Raw genomic sequence first — 25,580 nt, forward strand, 5'->3', positions numbered from 1 at the left:
TCCTCTTAGCTATGAGACAAATATGAAAGAAAAATGAACATGTCACATTCTTGGCAACTTTAACCAATATATACTTCAGTTTCTCAACTTGTAAGTTTTCATGTGCACTTTGGTTGTACTATGCACTCAAACAATTGGGGTGATAACACAGTGAGAGTGTCAGACACATCACATCAACTGATCGACACGAGGACACACATGAATGGTAAATATATGGATACACAAGATATAATCCAGCATTCCCGTCCAATCGAGTACCAGACCAAGTGAGTGAAATTGAAAGGTGTAGCCAATTATTAAGTAAACACTGTCATTCTGTTTCCACAGTACTAGTACGAACTTCATATCACTATACCTCTGAATCTTTGATGAAAAAGGAAGAGGGAGAGAAGTACAACAACAGTAACAGAAAGAAAAAAGAGATCGAGAGGAGAGAGAATCTTGATCCCATGTCACGCTCACATACACTGATACACTCATACAGCAAGGGCAGCGCTGTCAGGCACGTGCATGTGCATGCATGCAGCCGTGACACGGGAGTTTCTTCATTTCAGTACTCTACATAAATCAATAGAAAAGAAAAGAAAATTAACGAGATAAAAATAATTAACACACACCTTCGTTTCGTTCTTGATCTTCTTCTTTACTTGATACGTCGTCTGTCTTAATTACTCAGATTTACATCATCGTCAACTTGCCAGCAGCTGCGTGCGAGGCGATCAGCTCCGCCGCCGCCGGATCGTGGATCAGGCTGCCGCCGTCGGCGCCTGTCCCTGCGGTCATGAGCAGCTGCTTGATCTCCTCGTAGCCGTAGTCCAGCTGCGCTTGCTGCTGCTGGAACAGCTTCTGCTGATCCTGCTCGACGGCACCATTGTTGTAGGCGCCGTAGCTGTATCCGTTGTGGTCGAAGCTCAGCTCCCTCCCATGGTGGCGGCCTCCGAACTGGCCGCCGTACTGAGCCGTCGTCCCGTCCGACGAGCTGCAGCTCTGCTGGTCGCCGCAGCCGAACGCGATCATGGCGCCTCCGCCGCCGCATTCCTCCTTCACCTGGAGCTGGCGGTGCGTCGTGGTTACATGCAGCAGGTGTGAGGTGCTGCCATTGTTTGTCATGGAGTTTGAGCTGCTGAGCATGTAGTCTTGTTGGGGCTGTAGGGTTAGGGTATGGGGGATGTTGAGTTCTGATTGATGCTGGAGGAGGGCGCCGGAGCCTGGGAAGAAGTTGTCGTAGTTTGGGTGGGGTGACGATGAGTAGGGGAGCAGGACCGGCCGGTGCTGCTGGTGGTTCTGCCGTGGTGCCCGTGGCGGCGGACCAGCGCCTCCGCCCGTAGAGCCCATGAGCTTCTTCTTCAACTTGGTGTTCCAATAGTTCTTGATGTCATTGTCCGTCCGACCAGGCAGCTGCGACGCGATGATCGACCACCTGAATTGTAATATTGGATCATGCATATATACAGTTAATAGCTAATTAATGAGCATATATGTATGTGTGCATACTATTTCCATTTATTTTCCTTGATTGTTATCAGTTTCTTATTAGAGCTTGCTAGCATAGAGCACATTTTGAAGATTCTTCTTGGGGGGAGAAACAGATGAGAAAGTAGTGTGGGGTTAGTTAATTTGGTAAATTCTGCATGCTATAACCTAGAAACCTGTGACAAACTTCATCCTAAAAAAACGATCATTTTGTGTCATGCAAAAAAAAACTTCAGAATCATATTAAAGGATTTTTTTGGAAGGCGCAAAATATTCGGATGAAAAAATAATATACGAGTTCGCATGTTACTTGCTAGCTGCTTCCATGAACTTTCTCATAATTTTCTTTCAACTTGGGCGTGCCTAAATCTAAACGAGATTATTAGAGCACATGCGCTTAAGAGATCGAGAGAACCAAAAGCAGTCTTGGATACCTGCTTCCAATGCTAGCATACATGCTGCAGATGACCCTGTCTTCGTGCTCGGTGAACTCCCCATGCTTAATGTTAGGCCTTAGGTAGTTTAGCCATCTGAGTCTACAGCTCTTGCCACATCTCCTCAACCCTAATGAAGATAGCAAATTGAGGCCAATAGTAATGTCTAGCAAACTAGAAATTCATTGCTTTGTAGAGAGCAAAAGGAAAGAAAAACCCTGTAGCAAGCAATTAGCCAAAGAGCAAAAGCAACATGCATACAATTAGATGCACCAGAATGCTCTAACAAAGGGGATTCAGAGTCAGTGAGAGTCATACCCAATCAAGAGTGTCACAATTGCATGAGGTTACCAACTGTATGCTAGATAGCCCTAGGAAAACGGTGTGTGATCTTCCACCTCCAACCAATACTACTAATATGTTTGGTAATTGGTTGAATGGAGTAGATAGACAATCTAAGGCTTTTATCCGGATTGGGGTTTCTGCTTTATGTTGGTCTATATGGAGGGCCAGAAATGATATTATCTTTAATAAAAAACAATCTTTTCATTTCTTGCAGGTTATCCATATGGTGTCACATTGGGTCCAGCTTTGGGCTCTCCTGTCGCCGGAGGGACAGCGAGATGCCATGGTTTCTGGATGCACACGGCTCCAGATGGTCGCTCAGGATATCTGGTGCCAGGCTGGCTGGCGTCATACTAGGAGATTACTTTGATGGTTACTCCGAGTAGTTTGTGCTTTTTTCGCTGGTTGATTTTTGTATCAATCCTGGCTGATGCTTGAGTTGTAAAACTTGTACTAAACCTGAATTTATTAATAAATGGCCGTGTGCATCATCATGATGCAGAAGCCGGGGTGATACTCCCCATTTCGAAAAAAAGGAAAACGGTGTGCGCTTTGTGAGAGAGAGGTAGAAAGTGATTACAATCCCGTTTGGCTCTAGGAACATGGAACAGGTGATGATCCTAGAGAAGGTACTGATCATAATTAATTAAGCGGGAAATGATAAGTGAAATTAATAGATTGGAAAAGAGAAGTTACCACAAAAGACGACAACATTTCGACTTAGTCATGTCTCTATCCATCATACTAGAGAGAGAGAGGGAGAGGGAGAGGGAGAGGAAGAGAGGGAGAGGAGGGAGACGCAGGAGTCATGACATGCTTAATTAGGGACCATTTGTTCTAGACGCGTGAGAGGTGTTCTTCACATACAAATTAAAGCAATCCCAAAGCAAGAACAAGAAAACGGAAACAAATCAAACGATAATTCCGAGAGAAAATAGGAAGAAATCTCTTCTGCAACATAAATCAAACCAGCATAAATCTACCAAATTGTAGTTCACACATCACACATATGCACGCACACATACATACCTGCTTTCTGCGGGAGAGCGATCCAGTTGCCGCCGGTGCCGTGCTTGTCCATGAACTCCTTGAGCTTGGCATCCTCCTCCGGCGACCACGGCCCTTTCTTCACGTTGTTCTTATCGCAACATGGCGCCCTTCCCATCAGGTGAGACCGGTCGATGTGAGGAAGATGAAGAAGAAGGAGAAGAAACACAGCTAGCTACAAAGGCAACGACGACACCTAGCAGAGCAGCTGCTACACCGAATCCCACTGCTGCGGTTCCTAGCTAGCTAACTTTCTTTTGTTAAACACTCTCGAGCTTGCTAGCCGCCGAGACAGACAGGCTAGAGGACAGAGGAACACTGCCTTTCAGGATGAGAGAAGATATTGGAGGAGGGCACAGAAAGCAAGGAGGACTAGCTAAGCTTGAACAGATGAGAGGGAGCTAGCCAGCACAAGGCAACAAGAGCGCCAGAAAAATATATAAGACTGACAGGAGACAGTTGATCAGAGAGGGGTAGAGAGAGATGAGGGAGATCGACGACGACGATGTGGATGCTCTAGGAAGTCAATGTGTAGGCTTGCGTTTGTCTGGTTGGTTTCAGTCACCTCTGGCTCGCTGGTTGGCCCCTTCAAATCGAAATTTCGTAGCCTAGCGGTACAGCCTCGCCCCCACACCAGCCTCTCACTTTCCATTAACAAAGTACACTTGCACATGGAATCGTTCGTGTTTTGTTATGGTAGTACGTCCAGCACGCGTAAAGTAAATATAAATAGTAGTAACTGTTTGTGGGAAAACAAAGGTGTGGTACTTCGTCATGACAACCATCTATTTGGTCTGCAATCATGAAATTCTAAAAAAAAATCCAGAGAAGACTATCTAGGGCCTCAGTCAATATCAACAAATTCTAGAGCTGGTAAATCCCTAGTCAAAAAAGCTTCAACCCGCACACGTTGCTCCCCGCGGGCCACCTCGTCAGCGATACCAAACCTCCGCTCTCAATTGCGTTGTCACCCTCTTGGAGGGCGTCGCCGTGGAGCCAGCCCCGGCACTTTTCGGTCTTGTTCCGTTGCCATAGGCAGACAAGTTCACATCCCTCCTCGAATTTCTTTCAAATCTGGCATAGGGTGTTCTCAGCAGCCTCCTATCTTGTATATGTGACCTAGTTGTCATTATTCTCGATCCTCACTATCAGCTGGCAAGATCGGCACTCCACATCTCGGAGCGAGGGGGGAGGTGGCCCTCTTTGGTGACAAGTTGGTGAGTGCGGCGTGATGATGTCCGGTGTTTTCCCGATGGGGCGTGGGTTCGTCTTTAGTCGGTAGTCTCGGCCTCTCGGGTGCCTCATTGGGGGTGTGGCTGTTCATGTTCTTTTATTTTATTTTTTTATGATCTGTTTTGTAAGAGGCTTTTCCTCACTACATTATATTGGTTCGGTCGTGTGGCTTCTTTTATAAAGTGGGGCGAACCTTTTTTGAGTAAATCCTTAATTAACTCTAGTTAAAGCGTGAATATGAATCCACATGGCTGCAGCATATGAATGAGTAGTTGCCTGATTTCGATTAAATTGTCCATCATTAGTACAATTACATGTTGTAATTAGGTGTTACGTGCCATTCTTAAAATTTCAAGATAATTTATTTCCACGCCGGCAAAAAAGTAAGATCCATGCATGCAGCTGCATGCACAACTCTATCCGACCTGGAATCACCAGGCTGATATCACTATCAGTGGGCAGGTAGGTAACAGGGCTTTGAAAAACCCTGGCCGCCTAGTGTATATTTTCCGCCATGGACGGCAGAATAAACCCAGCAAATTAAACGCAAACAGTAGAAAATCAGTAGACAAATATGGTCGTACGTACTGTACAATTACCTCTCGCTGTCACGCGCAAAGCGTGAGAAAAGTTCTCGCACGAACATTTAGCTGGCTGCGCAGGTCTCGGTACTGAAAGAGATGGTTAGCTAGGCAGGCTCCGTGTATGTGTTGATTTGTCGCCTGTAATCTGCATTAACACAGGCTTACGCTGCACTGCAAAGGCTAGGACGTGCGTTCGAGTTTTCCGATGGAGACCTGACTAATCTTCCCCGAGTACTTTTCTTGTGCATGTGCAATTGCATGCATGCACGGGTGCGGTAAAATAAGAGCTGATTATGGTCAACTTTTGGCAAGATGTAATTGGACAGTTGTTAGGGCCTCTTAGATTCCTAGGATTAGCAATTTGAAATATTTGAAAAATTTCCAGTGGAGGCTTTTTTATTTTATTTTGCGGGTGTAAGACTGTTTGATTTGTATGATTGAATCTTATACTTCCTCCTATTCATATTACTTGACACTAGTATGGATATATACCTAGAACTAAAATATGTCTAGATACATCTATATTAGTTGCAACTAATATGGATCGGAGGGAGTAGGATTTTATTCATTCGTCTCTTTGTAACAATCCTTACTTTTCTTGTGGTGAAATGAAAAAAATACTTTGATACTCTCTCCGATTCATAATAAGTATCGAGAAATAGAGTATACTAAGTTAGTATAACTTTTATACTAAGTTCTCCATACTTATTATGGATCAGAGGGAGTAGATAAATCTTGTAGAATTGAAATGTAGTGTGTGAAATTGCAATATTGCGTTATTTAGCATGTGAATCAAAGGGGCCATTAAGCCTCCTTTCTCCATGGGCTACTTGATACCTGCACTCTATATGTGTAGTGATCTACAGACTACCTAGTTAGTGTTCTATATATCGTCATGCCCGCAGGTTGGCCAAATGAAACCTAAAAGCCGGGAAGACTCTTTGAGCACACTATTGACCAGCAGAGCCAAGATTTCACTTCCATGGGGTCATGCTTTGTCCCTGTGGAGTTTTGCTGAATTTTATTGCTACTCTTAACTGCTCCTAAGTATTATTATTTTTCATTTGGGGTTGGATGGTCATGAGACTATGTAACTTTGGATGTGTCACATATGTTCCTTTCTTTCTAGTGGCTATGTATGTATATATACACTTACAGCAAATAAATAACAAAAGAACACAAAACAATACCACGAGTCGCAATAATTGCGTTGCGTATACTTGTCGGGTACGTACGAACGTTGACCCCTACGAGTATTATTCTCTGGGCTTTGCATCTCGAATCTTTCCTTGAAAGTCACATGCCTACTAGTTTTATTCCAAGACAGCCGCCGTCCATGTCACAATATTTTCTTGATGGATTTGATATATCGGGTCGACGGATGTGCAATATGTATGTACGACCAGTGTGAGTCATGCATGCGAGACTGCTGTGCTGTGATGTGCTGTGTGCTGCCAAGAGAGAGGGGCAAAGGTCCAACTACAACTGTCCAAGGGCGCACCTAACATGCATGGTCACGAATCATGTCTAATTATGAGCAATGATATATGTGTTGATTATGAATGTGTGTACTGGACTGGCGTTATTTGTAGTAGTGACGATTTGTGGCAAGGGGGACATGTTTGGATAATAGGTCTAACACAGCATGTGGATCCAATGATTGCTAAATCATACTATGCCTTGAATAGGAGTGTTTGTAACTGAACTGATTCTGCTTTTACAAGTTTGACCTGTAGACATGTTGCCGTACTAGCAAGCAAATATAACTGGGTGGTCGTAAATTTTACTTTTTTGTGTGGCAGGTGGAGTTGTGCGTCTCACACACACATCAATTGCGACTCAGTGGATACTTTGTGAGATCAATTAGATTTGTCTTTGACTTCCCGAAACTTTGTAAATGGATACCAAATATATATGTTGTGCAACTTAATTTAGATTAAATTGGTCACATGAACGTGGCGAAGGAAGTTGAAGGAATGTAGCTTCCCTGACTTTGCTCCTTATCGTTAGAGGATCTGGTTCCATTATGCATCTAGCACTACTAGTTAGAAAATTTCACAGAGTAAATTGACATAGTATGGTAATTTTTTTTAACGAGTAAGTGTCTTAGTTGTAGTTAGCTAACATGTCTAACAAGTGGATACTGAGAAATGGTTAAAGTTGTGACAATATCTACAACCAAGGAGTACAATAAGATAAAGGTTGTTTCGTTGGGGTAAAATGCTCGCACGGTGTCACAACAATGGGTAGAATTTTCCCTCAAAAGAAAAAACTATAGCTAGAATTTTGAGTTCAGAACTATACACGTATGCATGGATTAGTGGCAGCATCGTACTTCTGGTAGTTGATGAACAGGGACCCAACTCCCGGTTAACTAATGCATAGAAACGAAACCATCCGACAGAGTTCTTACATATACACAGTTAACTAATGCAGTGTAACAACCAAGTGGCTTCACATAGGAACACCCACATGCAAGAAAATAGATTATGCGAGAAAAATCTTCCGATGTTTTCCTTTCTTTGTCTAGCCCGGTGGCCGTGGAAGAAAATGGCATGATGCTCCATTCCATTGTGCTGGCGCATATAAAGCAAACAGCCAAACACATCTCTGTTTCACTGAGAAGAAACAACCACATGCATGCAATAAAACAATCGGAACTGCACTAGCTGAAGAATGAACAAATGCCAAAATGGCGCAGGGCACCCCTAGCATAGTAGCAAGTCCAGGGGAATGTGAATTAGTTACGACAGTCAAAAGAATTTTTTCTGTAAAGTGATGGGAGAGGAGAGACATAGAAACGTAAACACCTTATCCCTGTCGCAAACAAGATCCCTGCATTTAGCTCACGCCAACTTACAACTCTTACAATAGCTCCAACCCAAAATATTTCTTGAGAACTTTCAGCAGAGTAAAACCTTGGCTGACAAACATGGGCTAGAAATTAAGTAAAGCCGGTGACAAAAAGGTTAGGCAAGAGTTATGAGCTTCAGTAACACCTAACGCATGCCAACCTTTCTGATAGCGTGTATGTTGCCAGAAGAGGCGACATGCTATCAAGTGAAAGACATACAAGATCAGAATTCTAACATACATTACAATCCGAGCAGATTTCCATGTTGAATGCTAGCTCAACAGACATTTATTCCACGTACAGGTACACATAAGCCTACAAAACACATTATTCAAGTTCAAAATTGAATGGACATCTGAATCACACTTCAAGACTAGAGTTACAGCGTCGAACAGGCCATAGTACATCACAGAACTAAAGCACCCGAGAAAGATCACCAGTGTTCTTGCCAATGGCAGGTAACCCGCTGCCCCTATTCTTCTCAAATCATGTGGCAGCAGAACTAACACATCCACTTACACTCCTCAACCAGCCGGAGGGGGTCGCGAAAGCAAGACCACCAACAAGTTAACAAAAATAATGGTTGGCCCAGATTGGCTACGATCGGTTACAGCCGCCTTGTATCCTTCTATATATGTACTCAAGAGAAACAGATATCATGCACATTCTGTGTTGGATGTGTTGGTATCATTTGATCATTTGAGGACCTTCTTGACCTCCTCAATAAACTCTGCTCTCCTAGAGGGATCCATCTACAAAGTGTCCAAAGAAAAGTGTGTCAGACATTATTTGGAACGATACTACATGAAAAAGATAGCGGCGGCATTGTTTGGTTACAGACTAAGTGTATATGAAGATAGCAACATTTTACTCACCCTCAGCAAATAACTTGCAAACAAAATAGATGCAGCTAAAAACTGTAAGCATGTGTACCTTATCTAGTAGCATGGAAAGACCCTGTGGCAAGGCTTGTAAATCCGAACTGGAGTCTGCAACATCTGAGAGCACCTGAGATACCCTTTGAGCCCTAAGCTCTTTGATATGCTCCTTGTAGTTTTCAGGGTTCTCCCTCCAGGCAACAAAAGCATCGTCATCATCCCATTCAGTGCTTCCTCCAGCTGTCTCAGAAGCCAAGTACCACTTCTTAATCAACTCCATTGCTGATTTGTGAGAAGACTCGACACCAATTACACTTCTTATTTCTTTTGCAAGAACGTCCTCAGATATCCTCCGCCGTAATCTCTTGTAGAAGAAAGACCGAGATTCTTCCCAATCTACAATTTTCCTAATCACACCTTTAGCAAGCATTCTGAGGGAAGTATCATGCAATTCAGCAAACCGTATCGCGATTTGAGTGTACAAAGGCAGCAACTGTTTCTTTCGAGCTTCTATGCTCTTCTGAATGGATTCTCCGTCAGATAGACTTCCATTTTCATGCTTTGCTCCCTGGAGTTGTGCTTTCAGATTTATCAATTCTGGATCAAGCCTACCCATGCATTCTTGAAGTTCCTCTGACCTGAACTTGATCTCAATCAACCCTTGAGGCTCGAGAACATTCCCTTTTGCAGTTGTCTCAGCATAGCACTCAATGCGATCTGGATTTATCTTGCTATCAATCACAACCCAAGCACCTCCACGAAGCTCTGCAGCCTTGGGGATATATACAAAGGCAGGCTGATTATATGTCCTAAGGTTCTCAACAATTGTTGATCCAGCCTGCAGAATTCCTTCAAAAAGGTCTCTTTGCCCACCAGAGAAGCCTCTCCAGTTAGCAAGGATGAACAGAGGTAACCCTTCACGGTTGAAGTCCAACATTGCCTGCGCTGTCTTGGTAGCAGAATCTGGAAACCAGACTTGCCCAGCACGAGGAACAGACCGCTCATGGGAATCAGGCTGTCCTGGATCAGCTGGGACGAGCTGCATCATGGTCTGTGTCTCCACAGCTATAACACCCACAGGAATCCCTCCAAGTTTTGCTCTGCCAGTAACTACTGTCTTCGCCCATCCTCCAAATGTCTCCACAAAACTGTCTTTGTCAAACATACCACCCAGCCATTTCCCTTGGCTGTCATCAATGCCACTTATGGCTGCACGAGGATCACATGTATTCTCAGGAATGTATGCAACAGGTCTGTCTATTGGATCCAAAGGTTTTGTAATAGGAAGAGGTCCACCGATGTTAGCAGGAACATAGCTGAGCCACCTCAATATATTAGAAACACCTTCAAGGTCATCTCGAACAGTCAGATGGTCAATACCATTAGTCGCCATGATTTTGGGACCACCCAACTGCATGTGAGAGCTGTACACTTCCCGCCCGAGAAGCTTGTTCAGGGCAGAATACCCAGTTAAGATAATGGGCTGATCTTCACGCTGTATGCACCGTATGCCAAGTCGAGCAAGATAGGCTCCTATTCCAACAGTTCGTCCAGTCACAAATGTAAGTGTAAATGTCTCCTCATATGCCCTAGAATACGCACTGGCAATAGCAGCACTTCCATGTATGTTCTCCACACCTAGTCCATCCTCCTTGCCCACAACAGAATCGATAACCCACCTTATTTCGCCACTATCTAGCTGTGTCTTGTGCGCTATAACAGAAGAGCTAATACGGCCATAGTCTTCTTCAGACAGATAAACGTAATCAAATCCACGTTCAGGGTTGCTATCATCAATCCATTTAACACGGAAGATAGATTTAACTTCATCGGCAATGCCAATCCGAGCACCAGAGTTTGCAGCCAAATAGATAAGAGGAAGCTTTCTCTCACAAGCCAGGTTGGTAACAGCTTCAAAAAATGCATCTTCCCTTGGGCCAAATGATCCAGCTCTAAAAGTAATATCATTTGCGACAACAATAATCTGTCTGCCACTGGGAAATTCGGGAGTGGACATGTCCAAGATCCAGGCTACCATACCGATGTCATTGAGCCCAGCAGCACGCTGCATAGGAATTATAGGAGTGCCCCACGACCCATTCTTGTCAGCAAACACCAGCTCTGTCGCTTTAACATAACATTGGTTGTTTCTAGGAATGTTAGACCATGACTTCCTCACTGCAGTTTCAAATGCCTACATTTTTGAGTTCTTATCAGCTTTAGGAGGACATGTAATACCAATAGTAATCTGCTAACAGAATACACAATACGTAGAGATAGATACTAACCAATGGAAAATCGTAGCAGTATGTAGTTCTGTTGGCCCTGGCAGAGCATCGTTTTAGATCAATAATGCTCAAAGGCTGATACGAATTACTCAGTGCGACACCATGCAAAGGACCAGATGACGATGAGGCAGAGTGGTATACTAGTTTCTGTGATTCTGTATCTTCGACCTCCCGGTAGATCTAAAAGCATTAAAAGCACCATGAGCTTCAGACCATATGTCTAAATGAGGTGGAAATGACAACAAACTAAGTAAGATGGTAGTTCTATGTATATAAGTATCATGTGTTCACTTTAGTTTCATTAGTTCCATACAGGAAAACAAGATGCAAGGCAATAAAACTTACATCTACAGTGCAGGTGTGAGGAGTGACATTGGTTGTTACAACTCTCCAGCTACCACTGGCAGGTCCATCGCAATCCAACTTAAGTTTCACTTCCCACTGACATACAGAAAGATGATGCATTCTTGCACCAACAAGTTCATGTATCTTTAGAGCCATTTCTTTCAAAAGAGAGCATGCAGTAGCTTCATCCTGACCAACATCCACAACAGTGCTCCTGTGTACGAAGAAAAGCTCATTGAGAAGGTGAGACACAAGAGCAAGGCATATATGTTATGTAAAAAGAACAATGTCCAAGCTTACCCTGAAACGGGAATAAGGTCAAGAAGCTTTTGCTCCTTCAATATGCACAAGTACATATGAGAATGGCCAGTCCTGATCGCGTGAAGCTCCAGTTCTTCTATAGCAGTCGTCAGCGATTTCATTATGCTGCTAGACGTAAATGAAAGAGATTCCTCAACACGTCCCCCTTCAACATCGCTGATATGGCCTGACGTAAACCTGTTGCCAGCACTGGGTTGTCTGACAAGAGTTCGGAAAAATACTCTGTGCAACATTTTGGGGTTTTCAGTATTTCTAAGTGTGTATATATGCCACTGCCGATCACGTGACGGTGTATACTTCATCTCATTGTATCCTTTCACTTTCAGTTTATCCTGTATCCAAAGCAGGCTAAATAAATACAAGTAGCAGATAACAAAATAATAGCATTTTAAGTTGTATCAAAACATCATGCAGTCAGTTTGATGAGTCGCATACCAACTCAAGAAGTGAAGAAAGTGGAGGCTCCACATGCCGGAGAATCGGCTCTTCCTCATAACCAAGCTTCTCATCTGACAGGAGGAAGGTACGGCGCATGGGCATGAGTGCTCCATCTCTTTGGACAATGCAACTAATAACCTTGACACCAGCAGCACATAGATCAGCCGTGACAGTATCCTGTTTCAGTATCAAAGAAAGTTGGTCTATCCTGTCTTGAGCTCGGTCATTGTCACCACTGAAAGAAATAGGTTAAGTTATTTTAAGAATTGCACCAAATAAACTCATCAGCACTAATATGCACATGAACATACCTATCTTCAGCTGTATTCAATTGAGTATCACCCAACAAAGCAATGTGCATCGTGTTACCCGCAGAGCTTGCATAATGCGATGTATCCTTTAGAGCAGCTCCAATGGCTGTCGACACAGATTCAAGCGACTTCAGGATAACCATAGCACCCAATCTCTTCTCAGGATGCCCTTGGGTGAATTCCCATAAAGCAGTAACACCAGATTCCTGATATTTCAGCTGGATACTATCCTTCACAAGTTGAGGCTGAAAATATCATTGGCAAGTTAGCCCACTTATAGAGCAGTAAATGTCTTACAAGTTCTAAATCAAATACTTCCACACTGATCATCTTATTCATTAGAAACTATAGTGTTTGCATCCAGAAAAGCAGAAGATCCAAAAAATAGCTCATGCAATACCTGGTATAATCGAGATATGTATGTCTCAATCACTCTCTGCTGGAGAGTTTGATCACTACAATCAAACAAGGAAATAAGTGCATCTTCAACTGGCAGTGGGGCAGTGACTAAATCTACCATGCTCTCATCAATGGCCAATTTTCTGGCTTGCAAGGAGAAACCTGCCCTTTCCTCAGTAAACATCTCCAGAGCTGAAAGGTTCCTTGCAATGCTTGTGCGGAGTTCACTGAGCTTGGTTTGTTCAAGAAGTTCACTCGCTTTAAGGGCCAACTACATTATTACAATGAAAGTAATTCGTTAGCCTAAGATATCACATTAAGATTATCCAAAAGCTTCCATTTCTTTTAGGTCGCCATTGTCACCTTATAATATCTTTTATGGTTGAGGGAAGCAAAGCGAATCAACTGATCCCTGTAGGCAGCAGGATTTGGATAAACCAGTTTCTCCATGAGCGTGAGTATCAGCTTAGTTTTGTTTCTCACACCCTAGAAAAAAATCAAACTATCAGTGACGAAGATTGCTTCAGTGATCAATTGCACCAAGTCATTAGGCCAAAAGTAACTTACCTGGTGAGACAAAACAATGTCTACAACCTTCTGAAGGTCTTTACTATATTGTAGGCGTAGTCGTTCAATCACGTCAGACTACAAAATAACACATTTTGGGGAAATCAATCAATTTCTTGCCATGTACAAAATATTTGGTACTTAATTACGAAAAAAGGCTCTGATGCAATCAACAATATGTACAACATCTGTCCATAAAAGGATGTCAGAAGTTTGTATAAACTCGGATGTAGACACTTTTTAGTGTACAGATACATCCGAATTTGGACAAACCTCCGACATCCTTTTATGGACGGATGGAGTATATAACATCAGTTCATATATGTTTAAAAGGAATGACCCGTAAAAATGAATCTAGTAGATTTTCTCAGTTTTGAAATGAAAGAATACCTGAATGCCATCACTGAATAGTTCCTCAACCAAGAGATACTCCTCGAAAAGGGACTTGACAATAAAGTGGGCATGGCTTTCTAGCCCACCCTCATATGACTTCAGTAGGCTCATCAGAGGCTCAACAAGCCTTTCAATTGTCGCCATTTCATTCTCAGAAACATATGCAAGATTTTCCTAAAAGAAAACTTGTTACAAAAAATAGTACAACTTAGACCGGGATGCCATCAGAAACCAAAAACTGACCTTGATTGTCTCTCTAAGCATCTCGGTGGGGAAATCCTTGGTCTTCATATGGTCAATATTCAACTTAAATTCATCGTATTTACGCTCCAACTGATTGCATAAAAATTAGAATCCGTTGAGGCAGAACACAAGGTACAAAAGATCAATAAACAAGAACTGGCTAAACCAAACAAGAACTTCTTTAAAGATTCAGTTAGAATGGCAAGCCAACTAAAACAACGTAGAGTGCAAATAAATGAGACAAAGTACCAAATATTTCATATTATGAAGAACTGAAGCTGAATATTCTGAATTTTTATTACATTATTAGAATATAAAGACATTTTAAAGGTTGTGCAATAAGTTATGTCGAATTACCAAGGTGATTGATCAATGTACAATGTAAACCACGATAAGTGAGATGATCATTTAGTCAAGGATTAAGACCCTTCTATATTATAAACTAAATGTGCCAATGTCCCCTTTTGCCAGATCCTCCATATCATATCAATTATCACATACCTCACTCTTAAGACGTCTTGGAAGTCTAGTTGCCAAAACAGACATAAGCTCTTCCCATTGTAGGAAAGGAAGCTCAGGTGTATCTAGGCACCATAGCAAATCTTGTACAACCTGAAAAAGAAGCCAGGTGCAATGGAAAAAGTAATCAAATGCTAAGCTTATCGACTAAATTACAAGGAAATACACGGTTTGATCAGGAATCACCAAACCAAAACATTAATTACGGAAATACACGGTTTGATCAGGAATCACCAAACCAAAACATTAATTACAGAAAGAAAGAGCATCTCTATCGTAAGTGAGTACGATGAACATAAGAGAAAAGCATTTGAATCAACATTTGCAAAGACAAGCATCAAGAACTTCTATATATTAGAAACCATTTTGTAGCGAAAGGCAGAAAAAGGTCAATGAGGAACTCAGAATAATCCAGAATTTCATAATAATAATAATAAAATAATGGTATTTGAGAAAAACAGGAAATATGAGACAATATATTCGAAATATAGTTACTGTAGGGGTCTTAAAGTTTACTTTGTTGATCGCATGCTCATATCCTGCAAGGACCATTCGAGCAGCATTCAAACTTGCAGCACATTTTTTGTGAACTTGGCCAGAAGCAGCAATAGGAAGGCTAATTTCTGGAAAAGATCCTTCGAATGGTTCGGCTCTCTTCACAGCAGAAGGGTCATCGAGATCAAGTCTCGCTATAAGATCACCAGCCTGAAAAAAATATTAAATTCAGATGCTTCACATGCAATCGTTATTAACAGCATAAGCAACAAAAAAGTGCAGTAATATAACCTGCATCGCCTGGCCCTCAGACAACAAAACATTAATGACACCGGCAGCAGGTGACAAGAGGGGCATGCACATCTTCATAACCTCAACTTCCGCATATGGTACATCAGCATCGACATGAGCACCATCGGCAACCAAGAAACGAAGAAGTTTGCAGGGTGTTTCAGCTAATAACCTTGACGGATCATGATCATTCTGCAGAATGATTTGTCATTTATTTAGTTGAGGATACAATGCAGTGTGATCAAGAATCATAAAGTTTTTGTGTAAGAAAAAAATCATAAAGTATTCAATTGTTCTTTTGTATCACTAAAATGATCTGATCACAAGCTTTTAAAGGTTACATGACATAGTGTTAAAGGACACCTTCTAACTCTTTTTGTGCCTTATTATGATAATTAGTGCTTGTTAAAAATACTATTGTTGCTGGAAAACCTAGATTTGAGAAATAGAAGAAGCAATATAAAAGAGCTGGAGCCCTCTTAGCTATATTGCACCTATGTAACTTGTCCTTATACATCACAAGACCTGCTGTCGGTAAAATTTAATATCACCTGGTCCTGGTGTGATCTTGAAAAACATCATGTTCTACCATTCATTAGTTCATAATACCGATTTATCTTTTCTTTTCAAACTAAAGTGCTAATGATCAGAAGGTGACTGCAGTAAGTCAGTAACAAGTCACAAATAGGAATACGAAATCCAATCATCAAACACCAAGATTATAGATAAAGGAACAAACAAAGAGAATATCCTTACCTGTAACAAGCATGTCTTTCCATCAATAAGAAGCCGTGTACCACCTGCTTCTTCTTCAGCATAAATAACATGGCTGTTTCCATCCAGCTGGAGAAATTACAACCAAAGAATCAGAACTCTTTCGGCAGTACTTTTCAACCTTAGATTATATTTATGAGCAAGTATAAATACCTGCATTAGAAGGCCACCATCACATAATGTTTGTACATTTGCTTCAATAAGCGATCCATTCATTCTCAATCTGTAGCTACCCTGTCCACTCCTCACAATCTCAATCTGTGACATGGTGTAGATGAGCATCAATGGTAGCTATCATTGCATTATAACTGAATCTTTCTTAAGGAATGTCGCACTTACTGTATATTTGATTTCCTCTATATTCAAAGAAATAGTTGAATGCACAAGGGATATATGCTGCACAAAAATAATGGTCAACAACGTTCACCTTCAAGTAATATACAGAGTTTACGCCAATTAAGACACTACCTTTGGTGGAATCTGACCCTTGATGAGATAGCTGACATATTCAGAAACAGTCTCCGCGTTGGTGGTTATTGTTTTCTACAACACAAAACAATCATTTCAACACTAGTTGTGTTTTTCACAATTGGCTTGCCAAAAGTTGCTGTAACATTAACTAGTTTCATTGGCTTACATATAGAGCTCCTCCAACCACTGAAATGTACCAGGGAGGCCTCTCAGCTTGAACACGCATAGCTATTCTGGTATCCAGCCAGCCGGTATGGATCGTGTTTTCTCTGAAGTCTGGGGCCTGAATTAAAGATGCAGAAACCACAAGAAGGGATTATTTTGAAGGAAAGCCAGATGTAAAATCAAAAAGTAGGGTTCAACAAGTTGCTATTATTACTTACATTCAAGAGATCAACCGTGTAATCAACGTTTGAATGAATTTCTCCGCGGATTTGAATCTCTTTTAATGCAAGAGACATGCTGGTTATTGCTGCTGATCTAGTCACTCCATAGGCAAAAACATGTCCTGTAATCGAAGGAGCAATTTACAATGTAAGGATCAATACAAATAGCAAAGAGGAATATGCACTGGGTATACATACCGAACTGAGAATCTGCAAATTCATGAATGCCTCCACCAGACTGAAAACAGATGAAGAGGGTAGGAAAAGATTTTTTGATTGGATCAGTACTTAGTCAATCAAAACCAAAATGAGAATACTAATTCAAATAAAAAATCTTGCAGACCAATTTTCTGCAGAACTCAAAATAACATGGCACTGCAATAGCGCTATGAACAGCTTAGCTCACCTTAACTGAGAAATATCCCCAGACATTCGGCTTACTTTTAAAACTTATCTCCTGAAATATACGAAAAATCAAAACCAGATGAGTTTACTAACCCTAGTGTGCTTGAAACATAGATATCACATTAGGAAAACGCACCTTTACTTTTCCACCAGTAGGCTTGAATCCATCATCTGGATTCTCACTAGTTATCCTAACTGCAACACAATGACCCTTCGGCCATTGAGAATCTACTTCATCAAAGTTGAATGGAGTAGCAAGAGCTGCTGTTTTCCTCCAAATGTCATAGCCACCTCCATTGTCCATTCCGTAGAAACGTCTGATCTCTGTGTAAGGAGATAATTAGACAACGAAATAACATGGGCCAGAAACTAAAGATATTACAATGATTTTATTATTACCTGGAACCTGCCAAAGGGGTATACCCATTCCAACTGCAACTTGAGCTGCAGGCAAATTTACTTCAGCTATCCACTCAGTGACTGGGTGCTCAACCTGAATGTAGACCATTTAACCATGTAAATGACTGCCAAAAAAAATAGAAGTCCTGTAGAGTGTTCAAAAGAACAAACCTGCAACCGTGGATTAAGCTCCAGAAAATAGTATTCACCAGTCTCCATGCTGTAGAGATATTCAACAGTAGCAGCACCAACATATCCCACAGCCTTAGCAAGCCTCCTTGCTGCTTGCTCTAGCTCCTTCACTGTCTCACGGGGAGCAACAGTAACTGGTCCTTCCTCAATTATCTGTTATAACAAAAAAAAGGACGGAATTGAACCATGTGGTCAAAACTACAGGTAAGCAGACCCGTAATAAAAGTGATGGTTTCCATCTCTAGGACCATACCTTTTGGTGCCGTCGTTGCACACTGCAATCACGACTGTGAAGTGCTGCTACATTGCCATATTGATCACAAAGCAGCTGGACTTCAAGATGTCGACTCTACAAAAGGAAAGGGGGAAGAGATTAAAATGAAAATTACCATATGAGTACAGATTACAAAATACAATTCTAGCCTGCAAGGAAGAGCAAGTGAAGCTTCCAGGTGTACAATATACCACCCAGAAACAGCATCCTTGGAAACTAGAAATTCAAGACAAGTCTAACCTGAGATGCAAGTCTCATGATAAATATTGGGGAGCCAGGAACTTCACCCTGTACTTGCTTAAACAGTGCTTTAACCTCATCATCATTATTAACCTGCAAGAGATATCGAGTTAATATGTTAAAAAGGTTAGGTCTAACACTGCACACATAATAACAGAATCTCTTGAGTACAGTGCAACCAAATGAATAATGTACCTTTCTAATCCCTTTACCACCACCACCCCAGGATGCCTTGATCATGGCAGGATAACCAATCATCTGACAACTTGCAACTGCTTCATCCGCGGTAGTAACACAAGCTTTCCTATACATCTCCTCAGGTATAGAGTCCAAGCAAAGCTCTAATGGAATTTCCACCTATAATAAAATGTCATTATAAAATGCATCCACCAAAAATATAAGGCGATGAATTATCCGAGAGAATGTAACGCTTACATGTGATCCACTCCAAGCAAGAGTCGGAACCCCTGCTGCCTGAGCAATGAGAGCTGAACCAACCTTGTCACCTAATGCGTTCATTGATGATGCTGGTGGCCCGAGAAAAACAATTCCTTTTGCAGTGAGTGCATCTGGAAGTTCAGGATTCTCAGATGCATGGCCCCAACCAGGCCAAACGGCCGAAACACCTGTTCTCTCTGCTATCTGCAAAAGCAAAGTTGCCATGTCAAATGTCATGCTAAAAGAACAAAGAGTAGCTTGTGCATAAATTGCACATCAAAGGGGTGAACAGTACTGACCTCCACTATGAGTTGGACATTTGCATAGTTGTTATTGTTTGTTCCACCAGGTACTTCAACAAACTGATCAGCAATTCTAATATGCTCTGCATTTATTCTCATGTCTTCCGGAGTCGCCATAGCTATCAACTGAATCGCCTTCTCTGACCCAAATGTATCATTAGCCCATATCCGGACACTCCGCATGAACTTAGCTGCTGCCATTCCATTGTTGGCGACTAATACACTGTGAATTGGTGTCTTTCCACCCAATGCCATACAAAATTCAACAACCTTAGACAGCGAAGCGTGTCTCCCGTTATGTGATTCATTCAGTATCCCATTCATTTGGTAGGAGCCCATGTGGTCTCCAGACCCACTAGAAAAGAAACGAGGAAAATCATTACTGTGGTCACCATAATACATGTGACATAGTATTGCCTAGTATGAATCGGAAACACAAGTGGCCTTTCATCCGCCAGTAGGGTATGGGTTTCAGTTGGCAATTAAATTTAAACAATGCGTATATGAAAAACTCTTTCCAGTGAAATGTTTTGTGAGTGCCCAACAATCTCCATGCAGTGTAACAGCAATGTGCTTGGGCTGTAACCCTTAAGAAGAAGTAACCTCTTTTGGGGGATATTTCCCTTTACAAAGTTGGATGTAATTCCATAATTTACATAGCGAAATCACACCCTGTAACATTACTACTCCCTCCGTCTAAAAATAGGTGTCTCTAACTAAAATGCATCTAGATAAGTGAATTTATTTTTAGACGGAGGGAGTATATCTTATACATCACGCATTAATGTTATAAATGGAGAGAGGTTGTACATGATTTATAACTATTATTAGATCAAAAAAAAAACCTTACAGATTGCAGTTCACCACATGACAATGGTTCAATTTCCAGCACTAGCAGGTGCACAGTGTATAACTATGATGTATTCAAGTGTCAATCTATGAGAATAAAGAATTTACAACTTCAACATTTAAGCGTAAAGATAATAAAACAAGTTAAATATATTGAACTGTAGATGAGCTATACATTTTTCCCTGTCCTTTCAAGAGAACTAACTATATTTAACTGTGCTGAAGTACATACTGTGAAATGTCCACTTCCGGAACTGATGTGCCTTCCTTTGGGAGGTCGATGATGCCAGCGAGACCTACATCCAGATATGCATTGGAAACTGAGCAAGCCTACACAACAGCTAAAAACAAGCAATGGCCTGCCAACTTTTGGAATGTTATTGTTATTCTTCTGACCAAATTTATAAGAAAATATTTTGCGACATCCTTCTTTCTCTAGAACTATTATAAATATGAAAAGCATTCAGTCAACCGCACTTAAACTGCGATATACATGTATTGTTGTTTCCCTTTCATTAAGAAAACATCGTATTGAATATTAAACATTCCGTCCACTGAAAACAATTGATCAAGAAAAAATATGCATAGTGTAATAAACAAATAAAATACTAGTACATAGATCAAATAAAATAGAGTCCATCTTTACACCTAAGTTGACAGAGATTTTATTATGTCTAAATCAATGGTGCTAGCCATCTGATCTAATCTTGATTTCCTAGATCCCAGCGTGAATTCTCAGATGGCTCAGTGTGACAAAAGGAAATCCCATGCGACTAAGATTTAGCAAAACCATTGAAACAATATGTGAAGGTTGCTGCAACATTGATTTGTATCTTAACTATCATTTTTGTACTAGTAATATTGAGCTGTCGTACACTAAAATCCGCATGCTCTGAGTCAAGAAAACTTTCATCATCTATGCAAGTCTGAGGTTGACACCAAAATAGAAAGGAGACGGTGTGGGGTTTACCTTGGCGAATAGACTTGTTATGCCCTGCAGGGTCTGACACGCTTCCATCGCCATCATCCCGTATCGACTTAACACGGCGGCTTTTCTTCTTGGACGACCTTGAAGGGGAAGGGGATTGGAACGAGGCACCAGCTGAGTTGATCTGGCGAAGAGTGGACAGCGACGGCGTTGTGGAGGCATTCAGCCCAACAATGGGCAAATGCGTGGATCCCATCGTCCTCGCTTTGGACAGAGAGCAGAGTTGCAGTGTTCTTCAGAGGCAGAGTGCCATCAAAGAAGCTTGTGACCCCAGGTTTGGAAACCTGGCAGATGCATAGGCATGGGAATCATTATTAGTCCAAAGAGACATGCAACAAGAGGTTTACGGATTAATTGATGGCCTAACTAGGTAAGCTCAAAACACCCTAGATGCTACAGGGTAAAATAGGTAATGAACGCATTTCTCCAGTGGAACAGGGAACCCACACTATGTATTGCGAAAAGAAAAAGGTAGGTAGGTCTAGCGATCTCGGTGCAATACTAGCACAGTAGAGCAGGTAGCATTGACACGGTCCCGAAAGGGAAACTAAGAACATGCACCACCTATCATCCCAAAGCTTCGGCACATTAGTGGCAACGCCCACGTCGACAGACTGCGGCACCGGACGCTGCGACGATGGCGTAACGTCGCAGGGGGCTTGCTGCGCTTGGCATGAGCATGCTCCAACGGAAGCACGACCTGGGGAACGCCAATGCTAGGTAGGCATGCCCGCAGGGCACGCGGCTTGGACGAGCCGGTAAGCACTAGCGCGCGTGTACAGTAGGCGAGCCACATTTTAGCGTTGCCCTGTCTAGCGGCACTACCTAAGCGTGGTACCGCGAGGTCGGAAGAATCCAACCCTAAGCTCCGCCTAGTGTCGAACACGAGGTAGGCTAACCCCCAAGCCCCGCGCAGCACAGCACCCTTAAACCCTCGTCGCCACCCCGCCACGAACCAACGCCGCGGACGAACCAGCGCGCGCAAAACAGAGCAATAGCAGATAACAGCAGCAGCGGCATGCGGCGGCTGGTCTCACCTCCGGGAGCGGAGGCGGATCGGGCGGGCGGATCTGGGGCGCGACAGTGCAATGGCGGGGATGGGGAGGGCATAAATAACTAGCGGAGTAGGGCGCGCACCTCGGGGAGGCGGACGTGCCGACGCGCGCGGGCGGGGAGAGCGACGTCCCTGCCGCGGCCCCGGGCTTGGATCTTGCGGCGGCGGCGTTGTGCCGGCGGAGGCGGGCGGCGCGAGGAGAGTGGAGCGGGCGCTGGCGGGCGGATATCCCGAGAGGGGCGTGGCGAGGGGGATGGGGGCTGTGCGGCCTAAAATAATAAATTCCGTCTTCGGGGACTCCGCCTGCGCGAGGCCCGCCCGGCCGGACGGACGGCCCAGATCCGCTCCAGCTGGACCGCGCGGACGGCCCGGATGCCGCCTCCACGCGCGCGACCTGGGTCCAGGTCCAGGTGGCAGGGGTTTCGTCGTCGTCCTGGTCGCTGTCGCTCCCTTGGCGTGTCCCTGTTTGGACGGCTCGACGGTGAATCCGGTTGCTGTTGCAGTAGTTGCACACCGGTGAAATTTTTTTTTTTTTTTTCGAAATGGGGATATTGCCCCGGCTTCTGCATCATGATGATGCACACGGCCATTTATTAAAAAAAGGTTCCACAAAGTAAGGTTTACAACTCACACATCATCGAGGATTGATACAAGAATCAACCATCGAAAACAACATATACTATGACTATATCTCAACATAGTCTTCTAGTATGTCGCCAACCAGCCTCGCACAAGATATCCTGAGCGACCATCAGGAGCCGTGTGCATCCAGAAACCATAGCATCCCGCTGGCCCTCCGGCGAGAGAAGGGCCCATAGCTGAACCCAATGGGAGACCATATGAATAACTCTGCAAGAAATGAAAAGAGGATTTTTTGTTAAAAATTATATCATTTACGACCCTCCAAATAGACCAACATAAAGCGAAACCCCAATCCGGATAAAAGCTTTAGATTGTCTATCTACTCCATTTAACCAATTACCAAACAAATTAGTAATATTGGTGGGAGGTGGAAGATCATAAGTGAAATTAACCGTGCGCCATAAGAGCTTAGCTAGAGGGCGATCAATGAAAAGGTGTTGTATGGTCTCCTGTTCCCCACAGAAAACACATTTTGTACAACCATTCCAATGCCGTTTAGCTAAATTATCCTTAGTTAACAAAACTTTATTACTTAAAAACCACATGAATATCTTAATTTTAAGTGGAACTTTAACCTTCCATAGATATTTTCTTAGAAATGGGGTATGGTCACACATAATATCTTCATACATCGACTTCACTGTAAAAGAACCATTAGTTGTCAACCTCCAAACAAAACGATCCTCCTCTTCATTCAAATTAACCATCATAAGTTTCCTACATAACTGTAACCATAAAGTCCATTTGTTGCCACTCAACACCCTCCGGAATGTAATATTCAAAGGTGATTGTGCTAACACCTGAGCGACAGTGACGTTCTTATGGTGTACAATATTATATAATGACGGATACTGCTGAGCCAAAGAAGTATTTCCTAACCAGATATCTTCCCAAAAGCGGGTGTTCCTCCCATTACCCACTTTGAAAAGACCTCTAGAAAAAAACTCCGTTTGACCTCCATCAATCCTTTCCAAAAGGGGAATCGGTAGGTCCGGCTTGCACCTCCGATAAAGTCTTCGATCTTAGGTATTTATTACGTAGCAACTCTTGCCACACCCCGTCTTCATTCAGAATTTTAAAGAGCCACTTGCTCAATAAGCATCTGTTTTTGATTTCGAGAACCTCAATACCTAAGCCCCCTTGATCTTTGGGTCGACAAACAATGTTCCACTTTGTAAGGCGGTACTTTCTTTTATTTTCATCGGATCGCCAAAAGAATCTAGATCTATAGAAATCCGAGTCGTTTCCTTACCCCAACGAGTATATGCAGGAAAGACAACATAAACATCGGTAAGCTAGTTAATACTGAATTGATAAGGACTAACCTATCACCATAGGATAGCAACTTTCCTTTCCAGCATCCTAATTTACTTTCAAACCGTGTTTCTACTGGATACCAGTCCGAATTCCTGAGTTTTTTGTAATGAATTGGAATACCCAAGTATCTAAAGGGGAGTTGACCAGCATCACATCCAAAGATCTGCTTATATTGGTCCTCCTCCTCCTTTGCCTTTCCAAAACAAAAAATCTCACTTTTGTGAAAGTTAATCTTAAGCCCCGATAACTCTTCAAAGAGACATAAAATTAGTTTCATATTAACTCGCTTTGTCGAGGTCATGTTCCAAAAAAAGGATAGTATCATCCGCATATTGTAGTATAGAGAGTCCTCCCTCAACTAAATGTGGGATTAAACCTCCAACTTGACCATCCGAGTTTTGCTCGTTCAATCAGAATGGCAAGCATATCCACTACAATATTAAAAAGCATTGGAGATAGCGGATCCCCTTGCCTAAGTCCTTTTTTTGTCTGGAAATAATGACCAATATCATCATTTACCTTCACCCCAACACTACCCCCTTGAACAAACTGTTGCACTAATCTCCCCCATTCCGGGGCAAAGCCCTTCATGCGCAAAGTTTGTTGTAAAAAAGGCCATTTCACCTTATCATAAGCTTTCTCAAAGTCGATCTTAAATAATACCCCGTCCATTTTCTTCGTATGTAATTCATGAATTGTTTCGTGTAGGATAACTACCCCTTCCAAGATATTTCTACCTGGCATAAATGCTGATTGGGTTGGCTTTATAACCTTCGGGGCAATCCCCGATATGCGATTAGTACCAACTTTAGTGAAAATCTTAAAACATACATTTAGCAAACAGATCGGTCTATATTGTTGAATTTGGACCGCGTCCTCTTTCTTTGGTAATAAAGTGATTATGCCAAAATTTAGTTTATAAAGAGGCAAATCCCCTTTGGTAAACTGAAAAAACAAGGCCATGAGATCATATTTTATTACTTCCCAAAATTTTTGATAAAACTCAGCTGGGAAACCATCTGGTCCAGGAGCTTTATTCAGTTCCATCTGAGAAATCGCCTCAAAAACCTCCTCTTCTGTAAAAGGGGCTGTCAAGATATTATTCTCAACTAATGAAATTTGTGTAATATCCTGGATCTCCTCTTCATCTAAAGAAATATTGGTTGGTGCCGGTGCCCCAAACAATTTCTTATAAAACTCAGTAATATAGACCTTCAAATTATCTTCCCCGACAATAGTTCCCTCTTGTTGCTCTAATTGGAAAATTTTCTTTTTACGGTGTTTACCATTCGCTATCAAATGAAAATACCTCGTATTATTACCCCCTTCTTGAATATGCTTAACTTTGGCTCTTTGTGCCCATTTAGACTCTTCATCTCTTCTTAATTTGT

The 25,580-nt window shown here is 42.3% G+C and overlaps 2 protein-coding genes across 2 annotated transcripts; both read right to left on the bottom strand.

Moving 5' to 3' along the window:
* Positions 1-678: 678 nt before the first annotated feature.
* On the bottom strand, positions 679-3,417 carry LOC124669481 (transcription factor RAX2-like). Its single transcript, XM_047206097.1, has 3 exons — positions 3,282-3,417; positions 1,908-2,037; positions 679-1,420 (listed from the first exon to the last, which is right to left on the bottom strand). Exons 1-3 carry the CDS (start codon positions 3,415-3,417, stop codon positions 679-681), a joined length of 1,008 nt encoding a protein of 335 aa, XP_047062053.1.
* A 4,773-nt stretch (positions 3,418-8,190) lies between these two features.
* LOC124674751 (acetyl-CoA carboxylase 2-like) lies at positions 8,191-21,460 on the bottom strand. The gene is made up of 33 exons (XM_047210804.1): positions 21,159-21,460; positions 20,421-20,484; positions 19,337-19,694; positions 19,035-19,241; positions 18,795-18,956; positions 18,600-18,692; positions 18,339-18,434; positions 18,065-18,238; positions 17,894-17,987; positions 17,631-17,818; positions 17,496-17,546; positions 17,288-17,327; positions 17,087-17,211; positions 16,870-16,986; positions 16,701-16,775; positions 16,572-16,628; positions 16,386-16,490; positions 16,215-16,301; positions 15,459-15,650; positions 15,189-15,377; positions 14,655-14,765; positions 14,154-14,243; positions 13,908-14,084; positions 13,518-13,595; positions 13,314-13,436; positions 12,952-13,221; positions 12,552-12,796; positions 12,238-12,475; positions 11,782-12,134; positions 11,482-11,695; positions 11,137-11,316; positions 8,904-11,042; positions 8,191-8,722 (listed from the first exon to the last, which is right to left on the bottom strand). The coding sequence occupies exons 1-33, from the start codon at positions 21,370-21,372 to the stop codon at positions 8,666-8,668; spliced, it is 6,963 nt and encodes a 2,320-aa protein (XP_047066760.1). The 5' UTR covers positions 21,373-21,460; the 3' UTR covers positions 8,191-8,665.
* Positions 21,461-25,580: the final 4,120 nt, after the last annotated feature.

The sequence above is a fragment of the Lolium rigidum genome, chromosome 7, assembly GCF_022539505.1.
Source record: "Lolium rigidum isolate FL_2022 chromosome 7, APGP_CSIRO_Lrig_0.1, whole genome shotgun sequence".
Taxonomy (NCBI): Eukaryota; Viridiplantae; Streptophyta; class Magnoliopsida; order Poales; family Poaceae; genus Lolium; species Lolium rigidum.